Below are 15,513 nucleotides of genomic sequence, written 5' to 3'. Positions count from 1 at the left end.
AAAGCCAGCTTATGCTTTAGAGAATCTTACTTTTCTCAGATGTCCGTTCATCCATTTCGTAAAGGTTTTCTTCTGTACAGCTTGATGATGTTCATGCAGGTAATCAACTCGACTGTCAGCCATCGCGTCCACGTTCGCCCATTCTACGTGAAGATGGAAAGAAAAAAAAAAGCTAAATACATTGATCTCTGAAATATTGTTACTCCATTATTATTATTATTATTATTATTATTATTATTATTATTATTATTATTATTATTATTATTATTACTTGCTAAGCTACAAACCTAGTTGGAAAGGCAGGATGCTATAAGCCCAAGGGCTCCAATAGAGAAAATAGTCCAGCGAGGAAAGGAAACAAGGAAAAATAAAATATTTCAAGAATAGTTTCATTTAAATAAATATTTCATATATAAACTATAAAAATTAACAAAACAAGAGGAGAAAAATATGATAGAATAGTGTGTCTGAGTGTACTTTCAAGCAAGAGAACTCTAAACCAAGACAGTGGAAGACCATGGTACAAAGGCTATAGCACTACCCAAGACTTAGAGAACAATGGTTGGATTTTAGAGTATATTTCTCCTAGAAGAGCTGCTTACCATAGCTAAATAGTCTCCTTTACCCTTACCAAGAGGTAAGTAGCCATTGAACAATTACAGTTCAGTAGTTAACCACTTGGGTAAAGAAGAATTCTTTGGTAATCTCAGTGTTGTCAGTTGTATGAAGACAGAGGAGAATCTGTAAAGAATAGGCCAGACTATTGGGTGTATGTGTGGGCAAAGGAGAAATGAACTATAACCAGAGAGAAGGTTGCAATGTAGTGCTGCCTAGCCAGGCAAAGGACCCCATAACTCTCTAGCGGTAGAATCTCAACGGTAAACTGGTGCCCTGACCAACCTAGTACCATGACAGAATCGAATTGTTTTTTTTTTTCTTTTCTGAATAACATTTCATAATCTTTTAGGACTTGAATTGTCCCGTACCTTTATTTAAGTTTTACTTAATATCATGTAATGTTTAACTTTCGTCCCAAACTCCATTTGTCATCATCATTTTGATTAGTGAAAACTGCAACTTCACTTTTCTTTGATAGATAAATGAATTACATTAAAACCTGATTGGTGGCTTCCTTTTTTTCTTAATAGATAAATGAATTACATTAAAATTTGATTAGAGACTTTTCCTTTTTCTTAATAAATAACTGAAATTACATTAAAACCTAATTATAGACTGTTTTCCTTTTTTTCTTAATAAATAAGTGAATTACATTAAACGTGGCTAGAGATCGTTTTCCTTTTTTCTTAATAAATAAGTAAATTACATTAAAAGATATTAGTTGCTATTTCCTTTTTCCTTAATAATTAAATGAATTACATTAAAACCTGTTTAGTGACTATTTTCCCTTTTTCTTAATAAAGACATGAATGACATGAAAACCTGATTAGTGACTTCCTTTTTCTTAATAAATAGATGAGTTACATTAAAACCTGATTAGAGAATGTTTTTATTTTCTCTTAATAAGTAAATGAATTGCATTATAACCTGATTAGTGACTATTTTCCTTTTTTCATGATAAATAAATAAATTACATTAAAACCTGATTAGTGACTGTTTTCCCTTTTTCTTAATAAAGAAATAAATGACATAAAAACCTGATTAGTGACTTCCTTTTTCGCAATGAATAGATGAAATGCATTAAAACCTGATTAGAGAATGTTTTTATTTTTTTCTTGATAAGTAAATGAATTGGATTATAACCTGATTAGTAACTATTTTCCCTTTATTTGATAAATACTTGAATTACATTAAAACCTGATTGGTGACCATTTTCCGTTAATAAATACTTGAATTACATTAAAACCTGATTGGAGACTATTTTCCTTTTTTTTCCTTTAATAAATACTTGAATTACAGTAAAACCTGATTAGTGACTATTTTCCTTTTTTCTTAATAAATCAGTGAATTACATTAAAACCTGATTAGTGGCTACTTTCCTTTTTTCTTAATAAATAAATGGATTACAACAAAACCCGATTAGTGACCATTTTCCTCTTTCCTTAATAAATAAATGAATTACGTTAAAACATAATTAATGACTGTTTTCCTTTTTTCTTATTAAATCAATGAATTATATTAAAACCTGATAGGAGACATTTTCCCCTTTTCTTGATAAATAACTGAATTACGTTAAAACCTGATTAGTGACTATTTTCCTCTTAATAAATAAATGACCATTCTACATTGTATTTGATGATTAATGAATATTTGAATTTCCATAAGTAAGCAATATAGATACTTTCATGACAAAAAGAAGTAATTTTTAATTTTGTCTTAATGAATATGAACTTTAACTACCAAACTTAACTAATATTGAAACATCAGAAAATTGCAATAATTAAATTGTCTTCCGATAAGGACAGTAAATTCACGTTATATTTAATACATCCCAATTTTCGTTTCTCAATTTCAAAAACTAATTATTTTAATAGGAAATAGGTAATTATTTAGGTGAGAATTATACTTTCACAATCCTAAGAATCTCCATATACAATTCACCTAAACAACCATTACTGTTATCTCATTCATGTATTGTAAAATGAAAAGTTTTTTACACTTTTTTTTTACGCCAACGGTATTCTATACATCTCAATACTCTATATAAATTTGTATTAAGATTCTTGAAAACAAAACGAGTTCATAGTATGTTAAGAAACTCCCAAATTAAATTCTGACCAATAGATATTTACTTCACGCTTTATATTATATTTGTTCCATTATTATTATTATTATTATTATTATTATTATTATTATTATTATCATATTATTATTATTACTATTATTATTATTGTATCATTATTATTATGATAATGATGATAATAATAATAATAATAATAATTATTATTATTATTATTATTTTATTGTATTATTATTATTATTATTATTATTATTATTATTGTTGTTGTTGTTGTTGTTGTTGTTGTTGTTGTTATTATTATTATCATTATTATTATTATTGCTTGAAAGTACGCGTAAATGAAAGTAAAAACAATTAAAAACATCGAGGTCTTTCATTGCAACAACCTACACACAAACAGGCAGTTTACACAACAGGTGTTTCTATCTCTCTTTACACACAGCAAAGTCAGGAAATCAAGATGGCGTGAGAACAATATAAAAGAAAAAAAAATAATTTCATCTTAAACGGAGAACTATTATACCTTTGCTTTGGAATATTATTCATGGGAATTACAGGAGAATTGTAAAATGACTAGGATGTCTTATCGTGTCCGAGAGGTAGTGAGACATGAGGCGAAATTATGGTCATCATGATTGAGTGACTATATGTATATATACATATATATATATATATATATATATATATATATATATATATATGTATATATATATATATATACATATATATATATATAGTATATATACATATATATATGTTTATATATATGTATATATATATATATATATATATATATATATATGTGTGTGTGTGTGTATGTTACTGTTTGTTATATTTTGATGACTTAAAATATAACACACTGTTAAAACGTAATTTTGACCGGAAATTCTCCATAGAAATATACTGTTCTCAACCGTATCTCAGTAAAATATAGGCGACCGCAATTTTTACTCTACTTTTTATTATCTTCCAAGAGTTGGTAACTGTAATATCACCCCTTTACGTCAATATATGCCTGGCAAAATTTATTCCAAAAATTTTTCCTTTTTTTTGTGACAAATTTTAAAGTGTAAACAAAGTACTTAGCCTTTTTAAACTATACTGGTAAAAAAAAAAAAAAAAAAAAAAAAAAAAAAAAAAAAAAAAAAAAAAAAAAAAAACGTGGAATCTATGTTGCCCGGCATTTGCCGTTTTAAAAACGGAGATATTTTCGGTAAGAAGTGATATTACGGTCACGAACCCGTAAAAGATACTAACAAAGTATTGTAGAAAGTTACAGTCGCCTGTATTTTACTGGAATAATGCTGAGAGCAGTATATTTTTACGGAGAATTTCCGATCAAAATCACGGGTTTTTAATAGTGTGATTTCTTTTAAGACCTTCATGTCTTGTTCGATATCTTGATCTGTCCTTTATGTATTTTACATCTCTACGATCTTGATATCGTAACTGGTCAACGTACTCTGCTAAAAAACACCGTAATTTTAGTCGGAAATTCTCCGTAAAAATATACTGTTCTCAGCCGTATTTCAGCAAAATACAGGCGACCGTAATTTTTATCCTAATTTGTCATTATCTTTTACGGGTTGGTACCCGTATTATGACTCCTTTACGTCAACATATCCGTTTTAAAACGGCAAATGCCTGGCAACATTTATTTCAGTATTTTTACCGATTTTTTTACGACATATTTTTAACAGTCTAGTCATGTTTTTTTTCGCTACAAAGAAACGATGAAATATATATGCCAAGGATATATCTAAAAAAAATTTAAACTTCTAGTTCTCTCCTTTGAGAATCGAGTATCTCCCAACATTTTTAAGTTCAGAGACATACTTGATATTTTCTATGAATATTTCATAAAAAAAAAAAAAAAAAAAAAAAAAAAAAAAAATACTGCTGGATCTTTGTGACATATCAAAAATACCTCGAAAATATTTTCTTTGTGTACATCAACAGTGGATAAATAATGTTTCTTCAAAGTCAATGCAGTGAAAGTATTTAGAAAATTCAGGTATCCTAAGTAAAACGAAATATCTAGATTTGAGTCTCTCTCTCTCTCTCTCTCTCTCTCTCTCTCTCTCTCTCTCTCTCTCTCTCTCTCTCTCTCTCTCTCTCTCTCTCTCAGAATTCATCTTCATTCACATTAACAGCTGATAAAATAATGTTTTCTTTGAAGTCAATACGATAAAAGTATTTAGAAAATCCAGAAATCATGAGATAAACAAAATATTTAGATTTGAGTCTCTCTCTCTCTCTCTCTCTCTCTCTCTCTCTCTCTCTCTCTCTCTCTCTCTCTCTCTCTCTCTCTCTCTCTCTGAGGAGAATAACTTATCCTGTATGAATACGATGTCTTTGTATATGTATTCTCATTGTTAAGTCTGTAGATGTTTCTAATGGACGAAAGTAATTACTCCTATCAAGTCTCTCTCTCTCTCTCTCTCTCTCTCTCTCTCTCTCTCTCTCAGAATACTTACATCTTTGTTCACATTAACAGCTGATAAAATATTTTTTTCTTCGAAGTCAATACGATAAAAGTATTTAGAAGATCGAGAGATCATGAGATAAACAAAATATCTAGGTTTGAGTCTCTCTCTCTCTCTCTCTCTCTCTCTCTCTCTCTCTCTCTCTCTCTCTCTCTCTCTCTCTCTCTCTCTCGTCCTTTTGAGAAGAATAACTTCTTTTGTATAAATAAGATGTCTTTGTATATGTATTCTCATTGTTAAGTCTGTAGATGTTTCTAATGGACGAAAGTAATTACTCCTATCAAGTCTTTCCTCTCTCTCTCTCTCTCTCTCTCTCTCTCTCTCTCTCTCTCTCTCTCTCTCTCTCTCTCTCTCTCTCTCTCTCTCTCTCTCTCTCTCTCAGAGAGAAAAAATTACGGAAGTTACGTCACGTGTCTTATCGTAGGAGATTTATTGGTGTCCTCAAAAAAATTTAATACACATTCAAAAAAAAAAAAAATAACCTTGGAGTGTAGGATCACCTTATCAACCCAGAGCTACTTAACCTGATAAAATGACCGAATTATAAAAGGTAGAACATTCTTAATCTATGGGATTTGTGATAATATGTGACATATAAGCCACAGCCTATGGTAGATGTGATATATGATCAAATTCCAGCTGAATTGTGTCTACTCATTTCTTTAATAACGTATGTTAAAGTGAAACTGATAAATGCTGTCAATCAATCATATCTCGATGTGCCTTTATTTATATGAGACATTTGTAACAGAAGATTATTAGTTGACTTGACTCTTCGTGCTAATATATACATTTATATGATATTTTCTTGTAAAACAATTTAATTTCCAAATGCAGGCATGTTTAACCCGCTTGCTTCCTTTAACAATATTAAATTTCATAAACACAAATTACTCACTACACTTTCAACGATGCTTTCAGTCACACAAACAGATCTACAAAAAAAAAAAAAAAAAAAAAGTTGAATGCATCTACTTATATCACATTTTTCAGGGGAGAAATTGAATGTATAGGAAGTTTGAGAATTTTTTTATGATCTCAAAAAAAAAAAAAAATGAGTTCCATATAAATACTCGGTGGATGTCCACCCGTTGACATACTATTGCAAGAGAGCTATTGGGTCCTTTGACTGGTCAGATTGTACTACATTGAATCCCTCTCTCTGGTTACGGCTCATTTTCCTTTTGCCTACACTTACACCGAATAGTCTAGCCTATTCCTTACAGTTCTCTTCCGTCCTCGCACACCTGTCAGCACTGAGATTGCCAAAGAATTCTTCGCTCAAGGGATTAACTGCTGCAATATAATTGTTCAGTGGCTACTTTCATCTTGGTAAGGGTAAAAAAGACTCTTTAGCTATGATAAGCAGCTCTTCTAGGAGAAGGACACTCCAAAATCAAACCATTGTTCTCTAGTCTTGGGTAGTGCCATAGCATCTGTACTATGGTCTTCTACTGTCTTGGTTTGGAGTTCTCTTGCTTTAGGGTATAATCGGGCACGCTTTTCTATCTAGTTTCTCTTGTTTTTTATTTTTTTTTCTATTTCGAACTTTTTATTGTTTATAAATGATAGATCTAATTTTGTAAAGTATTTCGATTGTTTATTCTTCTCTTGTAGTTTATTTATTTCCTTATTCCCTTTCCTCACTGGGCTATTATTTTCCTGATATAGCCCTTGGGAAAGCTGGATGCTATTATTATTATTATTATTATTATTATTATTATTATTATTATTATTATTATTATTATTATTATTATTACAAGCTAGGCTATAACCCTAGTTGGGAAACCAAGATGCTTATGGCCATCCTGCTTTCCCAATTAGGGTTATAGCCTAGCTTTTGATAATAATAATAATAATAATAATAATAATAATAATAATAATAATAATAATAATAATAATAATGATAATAATAATAATAATAATAATAATAATAATAATAGGGGATGCTTTGTTACTTCTGATTATTTGGAAGATACTTCAGTTGCCTGTGGAAGCATGGATACAACTTTTTTTTTTTTTTTTTTTTTTTTTTTTTTTTTTTGTGAAAATTAAATCTAGTCAAGTAAAAATCTAAGAGTAAAAAAGTATTAAAGTTGTTGAAATTAATTGTTAATGCAGAATTGATCAGTGGAACTGCCCGTATGTATATAAGAAATAGTAGAGAGCTAAGATTAGGTGAAAGGAGTATATCAGTTCTGTCAAGTTTCACCTTATCTGTTTGTTTTAATAACCTATATGCAACACAATATAGTTTCGAATTTTTTTTTTCTTTGCGTTAGAATCAAGGCTTCACTGCCACAAAGGAGACATTTTTTCAACAATGTCCTCGTAGATTCAATTCTTGGCTCCGACAGACAAATCTATTTTATTATCGATTTTTTCTTGCTTCGTCCGTTCTGTAACTCTCAGTCCTCTCTTATTACCATCTCCTTTAAATTTAATTGAAACAACCATTTCTATTATCCCTCCTTCATATTAAGATTCTTTCAATCTTTTTCCATTCATTCCTCATTGCCTTATTCCTGCCCTTATTTACATATAACTTTATCCCCATAACAAACACTGTCAAATTCTTTTACAAGTTTATGCAACTCTTCTAATCTATCCCAAATCAGTAATATCAACAAACTTCAGCTGCTCCACGCCCCATTTACAAGCGTTTTCTTTATCCCTCAATGCTGCACCAACATCCATTGTTCTTTCTCTGATTTCTGGCCTTATTCCATCCATAAGGACGCAGTGGTAATAGATAAATCGATTAATAACTGGGTTTTTAGCAATGTCTTTTCTTTAGATATACTCTTGAAGGGGTAAACTGCTTATTAAAAGATAGGCCTACTGTATTAAGGAGACTTTATTTCGAAAACTAATGAATTACCTCTATACGTTGTGTGGGTTTTTCTTGGTGCGCCTTTTAACTATAGTCAATTTTCTTTAGCGAGGCAGATTTGCACCGACTCGCAGCGGTGCCCTTTTAGCTCGGAAAAGTTTCCTGATCGCTGATTGGTTGGACAAGATAATTCTAACCAATCAGCGATCAGGAAATCTTTCCGAGCTAAATGGGCACCGCTGCGAGTCGGTGCAAATCTGCCTCGCTAAACCAGATGTTAAAATCACCACAGCCTCTACTGCAACCGGCATTTAAAAGGGTTAAAGGTGTCTCGTTTCAGTTCCAGCATCATCAGAATAGATGCTCACCAAAACGTCACCAGGTGGTGCCCAACCACAGCAGTGACCTCCCCAGTAAACAGCTTAAACTCACGGTCCCGGGCAGGGATCGATCTGCCACAATGCGAATGCCTGGCATATACGTTACCACTGTACTAGCCAGGAGGCTTATTAACTAATCACATCAACACAGCAACATTGAACGGTAATTTTCATGTTTGAGAATCTTTAAAAGGGGTTTTCGCAAGCTCAAATCATTTCTCCGCTGATGAGCCTATCTGAAACAGTTTTCGAAGTTCACTTACCATCCAACAGTGACTATAAACATTAACTCAGTAAGAGAGGTTCAAACTTAAGCTAAGCGAGAAGATTGGTACTAGAAGAATTACTAGAATATATTCTGGTTTTCGATTCTAAGTATGCAGGTGGTTTGGAGAGAGCCTTCATTAGTCCTACTTATAAAACCAAACATTAATATACTCATATTACAAATCATATCAACGCCTTTTGAGTCTAAGGTTTCGACATATTGATCCTGATTGTAGTTTTATTGAAATATACTGATTAACATCCTTGTTACTGAATGCCATATTCATATAGAAAATGTTCATCCCTTTCCAAGTTAATAATTTCCTTTACAGCTGAAGAACTTTAATTTCAGATTGAGTTCTTTTTAAAAGGGGCATATTACCATAAATATAAAGGAAATGCTAACTTCAAAATATGCGACATTTGTTTTTTTCTAATCTTTCCGTATTATTATTATTATTTTTATTATTATTATTATTATTATTATTATTATTATTAGCTTGGCTACAACCCTAGCCTGAAAAGCAGAATGCTATAAGCCCAGGGGATCCAACAGGGAAAATAGCCCAGTGAGGAAAGGAAACAAGGAAAAATAAAATATTTTAAGAACAGTAACAACAGTAAGATAAATATTTCCTATGCAAACTATAAAAACTTTAATAAAACAAGAGTAAGATAAAAAGATAGCATAGTGTGCCCGAGAGTACCCTCAAGAAAGAGAACTCTACCCCCAAGACAGTGGGAGACCATGGTACAGAGGCTTTCTTCTATCTGAATAATGAAAATATCTTAGCCCTTAAACCTTTGGAATATTCCCTCCCAAAGCAATTCAGGAAAGCCTCTAAATATTAAAATAAAGGCCTACAAAAGCTAATGTTTTCATGTTGAACAGGCTGAAATAAGTATCTTTTTATAGTTTATATATGAAAGATGTTTTAATGTTATTACTGTTCTTAAAATATTTTATTTCAATTGCCTGACTTCTCATATAGTTTATTTTTTTCCTTATTTACTTGCCTCACTCAGCTATTTGAAACATTTGTGCTCCTACTTTTCCAACTAGGGTTATAGCTTAACTTCTTGTTTGTTTGCATCTTTCCCCACCTTTATGTGGGGTCGATGTTTCTGGCCAGCGTTCTCCATCTACCTCTGTCCCACACTTCATCACCGGTTAATTGTATTATAGCTTAACTTGTAATGTTAATCATCATCATCATTATTATCATCATCATCATATTCTCCTACTCCTATTGACGCAAAGGGCCTCGGTTAGATTCTGCCAGTCGTCTCCAACTTGAGCAATTAATTCAATATTTCTACATTCATCATCTGCTTCACACTTCATAGTCCTCAGCCATGTGGATCTTGGTCTTCCAACTCTTTTCGTACATGGTGGAGCCCAGTTAAATGTTTGGTGAACTAATCTCTCTTGGGGAGTGCGAAGAGCATGCCCAAACCATCTCCATCTACCCCTCATCATGATCTCATCCACATATGGCACTCGAGTAATCTCTCTTATAATAGTAGTAATAATAATAATAATAATAATAATAATTAAGATTAAACAGTTTAAAATCATAATTACTTACGGCATACGATGACTCGCTAAAACACGTTTCTATTCCGAAGAGAATATCTGGAGACCCAATGCGTCACAGAGACAAAACAACTAACTACTACTCTCGCCAGAGTTAGTTCAGATCAACTAGAATTCCTCGAAGTAATAACCACACAGCTTATTTTTTTCTCTCCTTAATCTTATCTGCTTCAGAAGTTATTATGGCGGTGTTCGCCACACCTTAAGAATTTCCGTAGTCTCTCTTTATGAATGATTAATCCAAGATTGACAGCTGTTACACTAGATATGATTATTAAATTTTTCTTCTCTGCGTCTCGGCTGATGTAGCCTAAATGTCAAAAAGAAAAAAAAAATAATCTAATTGATTGCATTAGTATTGGATGCCTATATTACTCTGTGGTGACAGATAACATTTTATCGTTCCTCCACCGCTCATAATTTTTTTTATCAGTTTTACAATCTTCACCTCTTAGGCGAGATAAGACTCCTATTCAGGTTCCTCGTTTTGCGATATCGTCTTGAGATGCCGTAAATTATCACTGTGTAGAATGAAGAGAAATAAATTTATTTTAGATAGTTCGCCATATGCATGAAATGTCCTCTGACCTCTCTTAATGCGTTGACCTCAGTAAGCCTCATTGCACGTAAACACGTAAGCAATAAAGAGTATGCATACACGCATGTACATACAGTATTTACATATGTTTATGCATAAAAGCAATATAATATAAAAATAACTTTCAGAAAATTAAACGAATTTTAACACAACATTTCGAAACCCAGAACTATCGTCTACGTATTAATCCTGGTTCCTTATTGCTTATTATTAATATTATGATTATTATCATTACTAAAGCTACAACCCTATTTGGAAAAGCAGAATGTTATAAGCCCAAGGGCTCCAACAGGGAAATAGCCCAGTGAGGAAAGGAAATAAGGAAATAAATAAACTACAAGGGAAGTAATTAGCCATTAAAATAAAATATTTTAAGAATAATAACATTAGAATAAATCTTTCATATATAAACAATAAAAACTTTACAAAAACAAAAGGAAGAGAAATAAGATAGAACAGTGTGCCAGAGTGTACCCTCAAGCAAGGGAACTCTACCCCAAGACAGTGGAAGAACATGGTACAGAGGCTATGGCACTACCCCAGACTAGAAAACAATGGTTTGATTTTGGAGTGACCTTCTCCTATAAGAGCTGCTTACCATAGCTGAAGAGTCTCTTCTACCCTTACCAAGAGGAAAGTAACCACTGAACAATTAGGGCCCTTTCAACTATGCGATTTAAATCCGCCTTCGCAGCACTGCGCTTAGAAGATAACTGATTAACGTAATGAAGCCTTTCACATAATAGAGGCGCGGATTTTTTCCCGTCGCGGTGCCGCTTTGCATGAGTGGTGTCCCACTGGCTTGAAGCGGTGCCGCTCCCGTTGTCGGTTGTAGTTGGCCATCATGTTCAATGCGCGTTTTCACACCAGGCTGCTTTTTTCCGCCTTTACAAGCGTTGAGCATCAATAGATCACTGCTTTTCACCAGGAAAACATATCGTGAATTATATAGATATGAATACAGATTTTGGTATATAACTTCTAATTTCTTTAGTGGAAACGAATCCAGTTTTATGAGATAAAAGTATGGAGGAGTATAAAAGTCGTAATGTTATTCACAGCTGCTTGGAGAGAAGTATGCTGTGCTTTGAATGAACTATTTAAGAATCTTAATGGTAAGGAGAAATATGAATATAGTGAGTATTTAATTGTTTATCTTTGATTTTTCAAGCGTTTTTATTAAGTAAAACAAGGCTAACCAGTTGTTGCCATTTTAAGAATACTGCGTACATAAAATAATGCACATGTTTAGTCATAAATGCACTTACTACTAGATAGGAAAAAGTTTACATACTTTCTCAATATCCTATTTAAATATATTGTCAATTCAAAACCCCTACTTCCCTCACGAAACAATCAGCAAACGTTTCTGGTGTCATCTGCTGGTATAGTCAATTCTTTTTAGTGAGGCAGATTTACACCGACTAGCAGGGATGCCCTTTTAGCTCGGAAAAGTTTCCTGCTCGCTGATTGGTTAGACGAGATAATTCTAACCAATCAGATAGCAGGAAACTTTCCCGAGCTAAATTGTCACCGCTGCGAGTCGGTGTAAATCTGCCTCACTAAAAAGAATTAAGTATAGTCCAGCTCATATATTTATAGGATTTTCAAGCTCTTCTAAGCCATTTAATGTTGAAGTGTTTTCAAAATGGAAACCATCGCATTCTCTTACAATGTTATGAAGAATATGTGCCAACATTCATAGTAAGATGAAGAGATACTTTAAGGGGACGACGGGAAATTCTCCACTTGTTATTCATAATGCCAAATGCATATTCAGCAAACCATTTTCCTCTACATAAACGATAATTGAATACTCTTTTTTTCACTTAATTGTCGTCCTTCATTTTACCATATTAAGTTTTCTGCAGACCAAATTGTTCATCCCCTAAAATACATAGAACACAAATGGTTCCTGAAAACCGGCCAATAGTTTAGGTTGCGGTAGAGGAAAGAAAGATGTACTTCGGGAAGTGGTCGAATCACAGTCCTTCCCATGAACTTCAATGTTCTTCAATTGTTATTTTAGACATTTTGACTGGTCAGAAAAATTATTATCATCCTACTTTAGTTTTCCAAAGAGAGAAGCATATGCGCCTTGCATGTCTCTTTGGGCAATGGATTCTTGATCGTCTCTTATAATAGGAGAGGTACAACTGGTCCCTCATCTTATCCGTCTTGTGGCACACTACTGCACGTATTGTTTTCATTGTTTGAAATGATAATTGGTTTCTGCAGGTGTAGACTGCGCAAATAAGTAGTGTCGTCCGCAGTCACTACGGGCGGAGACCGCATCGAGAGCGGAAAAATATAGCATAGTGTGAAAAAGGGCCTTACAGCGCAGTAGTTAACCCCTTAAGCGAAGAAGAATTGTTTGATAATTTCAGTATTGTCAGGTGTATGAGGACAGAGGGGAGTATGTTAAGAGTAGGCCAGACTATTTAGTGTATGTATAGGCAAGGGGAAATGAGCCGTAACCAGAAAGAAGGATCCTATGTACACCCAGCAACAAAACCGGTGTCGCCTGGCCAGACCTGACTTGGAGAGATCATGCCCCTCTTGCCCTGAAAGTCGGCCGACGTTAAACAACCGAGACATCGTTAGGATGGTTCGAATGTGAGGTGGAAATTACCGATATCACTCAAAGAACTGCGATGAGAGAGAAATTTTTCATCCTTTTAAGAAATGTAATCTAATTTTATTTCGAAACTAATTCATCAAAATATTTTATCATAACTTTTTATTTGAATTTTCCTATCCTATTTCTAAATAAAATTTTCTTGAATAATATTGGAACTGACTATTCATATTAATATTCATAACATGGAAATATCCTTCGTTTGCATTTTCTTAAGCAATTGCTCTCTCTCTCTCTCTCTCTCTCTCTCTCTCTCTCTCTCTCTCTCTCTCTCTCTCTCTCTCTCTCTCTCTCACATACATACACACTGATAAAGTATCGTTTCAAATAGCACCTATTGGGTCACTAATCATTAATAAGTGGTCGTTGTTCAAAATTTCGAAGGTAATGAGGTTTGAAGATTTAGTTGTTGATTTCAGTGTTTTCCTTTGATTTCGATCATGAGCCATGTAGCTCGGTGTGGGTGGGGTCAGCGTTTGTCACGGGCTACTTGGCTCCGCCCCTCTTAGAGAAAATAGTATTATTTGCTATATCAATTATATTACTTTAAGGTTGGATGTTTAAAATGCATCATCAGTTAACATAATCTATATTGTTTCAGAAGTGATTGGATAAAATAAAATATGTGAAATGACATGCAATGAAAGTTCATTTGTGCATTATTATAGTGATGATATGGTATATAGGATGTAGGGTATAAAAGATTAAACTTTTAACACATTGTTTACTCAAATTATCTGGTTCTGTGTCAATAACCTTAGATGTCAGGATGACAAAAAACTTCTAATCAATTAATCAAATTATCTGGGCAAGTCGCTCACTTCCAAGCGAACCCCCTTCCCTGGTGACGATTGCTCAATGCTCAAAGGTCCGAGTCTAGCTGGCTTCACTCTTCCCAAGGCAAAAGGAAATATTTCCTTAGCATTGAGTATTCGTATTATTACGATTTTATTTGTCGTTTCATGTCCTGATGTCCGACACCTTAAAAGTGTTCCCCGGTAAGCTCCTCAAGAAATCCATTACTCTCGATATTTGTTCAATCAGTCTTTCGCATATTTACTTCGTTATTCATAGTTTTGATATAATTTTAAACACCTGGAAAGCAAACTGTATGAAATATTGTCATGTTAGTATTTTGTTTTTCATTGTCTAAAAAACTTCCACCAGAAAGATCTCATCATAGCTGTGAGACCTTTAAACCTCAAACATGTGAGAATGGGGGTAGAAGGATATAAGCAGGTGGGGGTTAAAGATGATGGTGGAGAGGTGGCAATTGGGTGATCTTAATGTATTGCTTGACGAGATTTGCTTATTAACATTTATGAAGTGATAATGATGATGGTAATACCCCTTTTGATAACATTTAATATCAATGATTCCAACTCACAATGAAAACGGGCATATATCGTTCTAACATTGTTTTTAGGTGGTCATTGAACATCTTTGGAACATGGGATCTTCACCCGAAAGAAATACAATTCCAACACCAGCTTGCAAAGTACTTAGCAGTCTTGTGTGATTCTTGGGAACAACCAAATTATATATCATACTGGATACAGGTAATATATATAAATATATATATATATATATATATATATATATATATATATATATATATATATATGTCCTAATTCATGTATATATGTGTGTGTTTTATGTCAAGGTAAATGAACTCAATATTCATGAGTATTCCACAAAAACCCATGTGTCAACATGTTTTGCAATGGTTGCATTTTGGTAACAAAGGCAGTAGATAGTTGCCGGTGAGCACTCAAGTTGACAGGTCCCTCACCTGAGAGGTCAATTGTGTTTAGTGTATTTACGAACGAATCTTTTGTAATAAATGAAGAAAACCCATATTCCGACATCTCATTATCCGTCAGCACGGGTCATATTGGTGTCAGTTGTAAAAAAATATGTCTGTTTGTGTATGCTGTGAGTGAAGTTGTTCTTTGAGCAGGTGAAATAAAAGTTCAAGATGCCAAAATACACAAGGACTAACATAGCAGACGCTGC

The 15,513-nt window shown here is 33.1% G+C and overlaps 1 protein-coding gene across 1 annotated transcript in view; it reads right to left on the bottom strand.

Moving 5' to 3' along the window:
* LOC137616751 (alpha-actinin-1-like) overlaps positions 1–10,407 on the bottom strand; it is a 37,233-nt gene extending 26,826 nt beyond the window's left edge. The window contains exons 1-2 of the mRNA XM_068346752.1: positions 10,254–10,407; positions 31–143 (exon numbers count right to left, since the gene is read on the bottom strand). Coding sequence (XP_068202853.1) covers positions 31–123 — 93 coding nt within the window. The 5' untranslated portion in view covers positions 124–143; positions 10,254–10,407. The remainder of the gene's footprint in view (positions 1–30; positions 144–10,253) is intronic.
* Positions 10,408–15,513: the final 5,106 nt, after the last annotated feature.

Source organism: Palaemon carinicauda, chromosome 22 (genome assembly GCF_036898095.1).
Source record: "Palaemon carinicauda isolate YSFRI2023 chromosome 22, ASM3689809v2, whole genome shotgun sequence".
In the NCBI taxonomy this organism is placed as follows: domain Eukaryota; kingdom Metazoa; phylum Arthropoda; class Malacostraca; order Decapoda; family Palaemonidae; genus Palaemon; species Palaemon carinicauda.
This window is presented reverse-complemented; position numbering and strand designations above follow the sequence as displayed.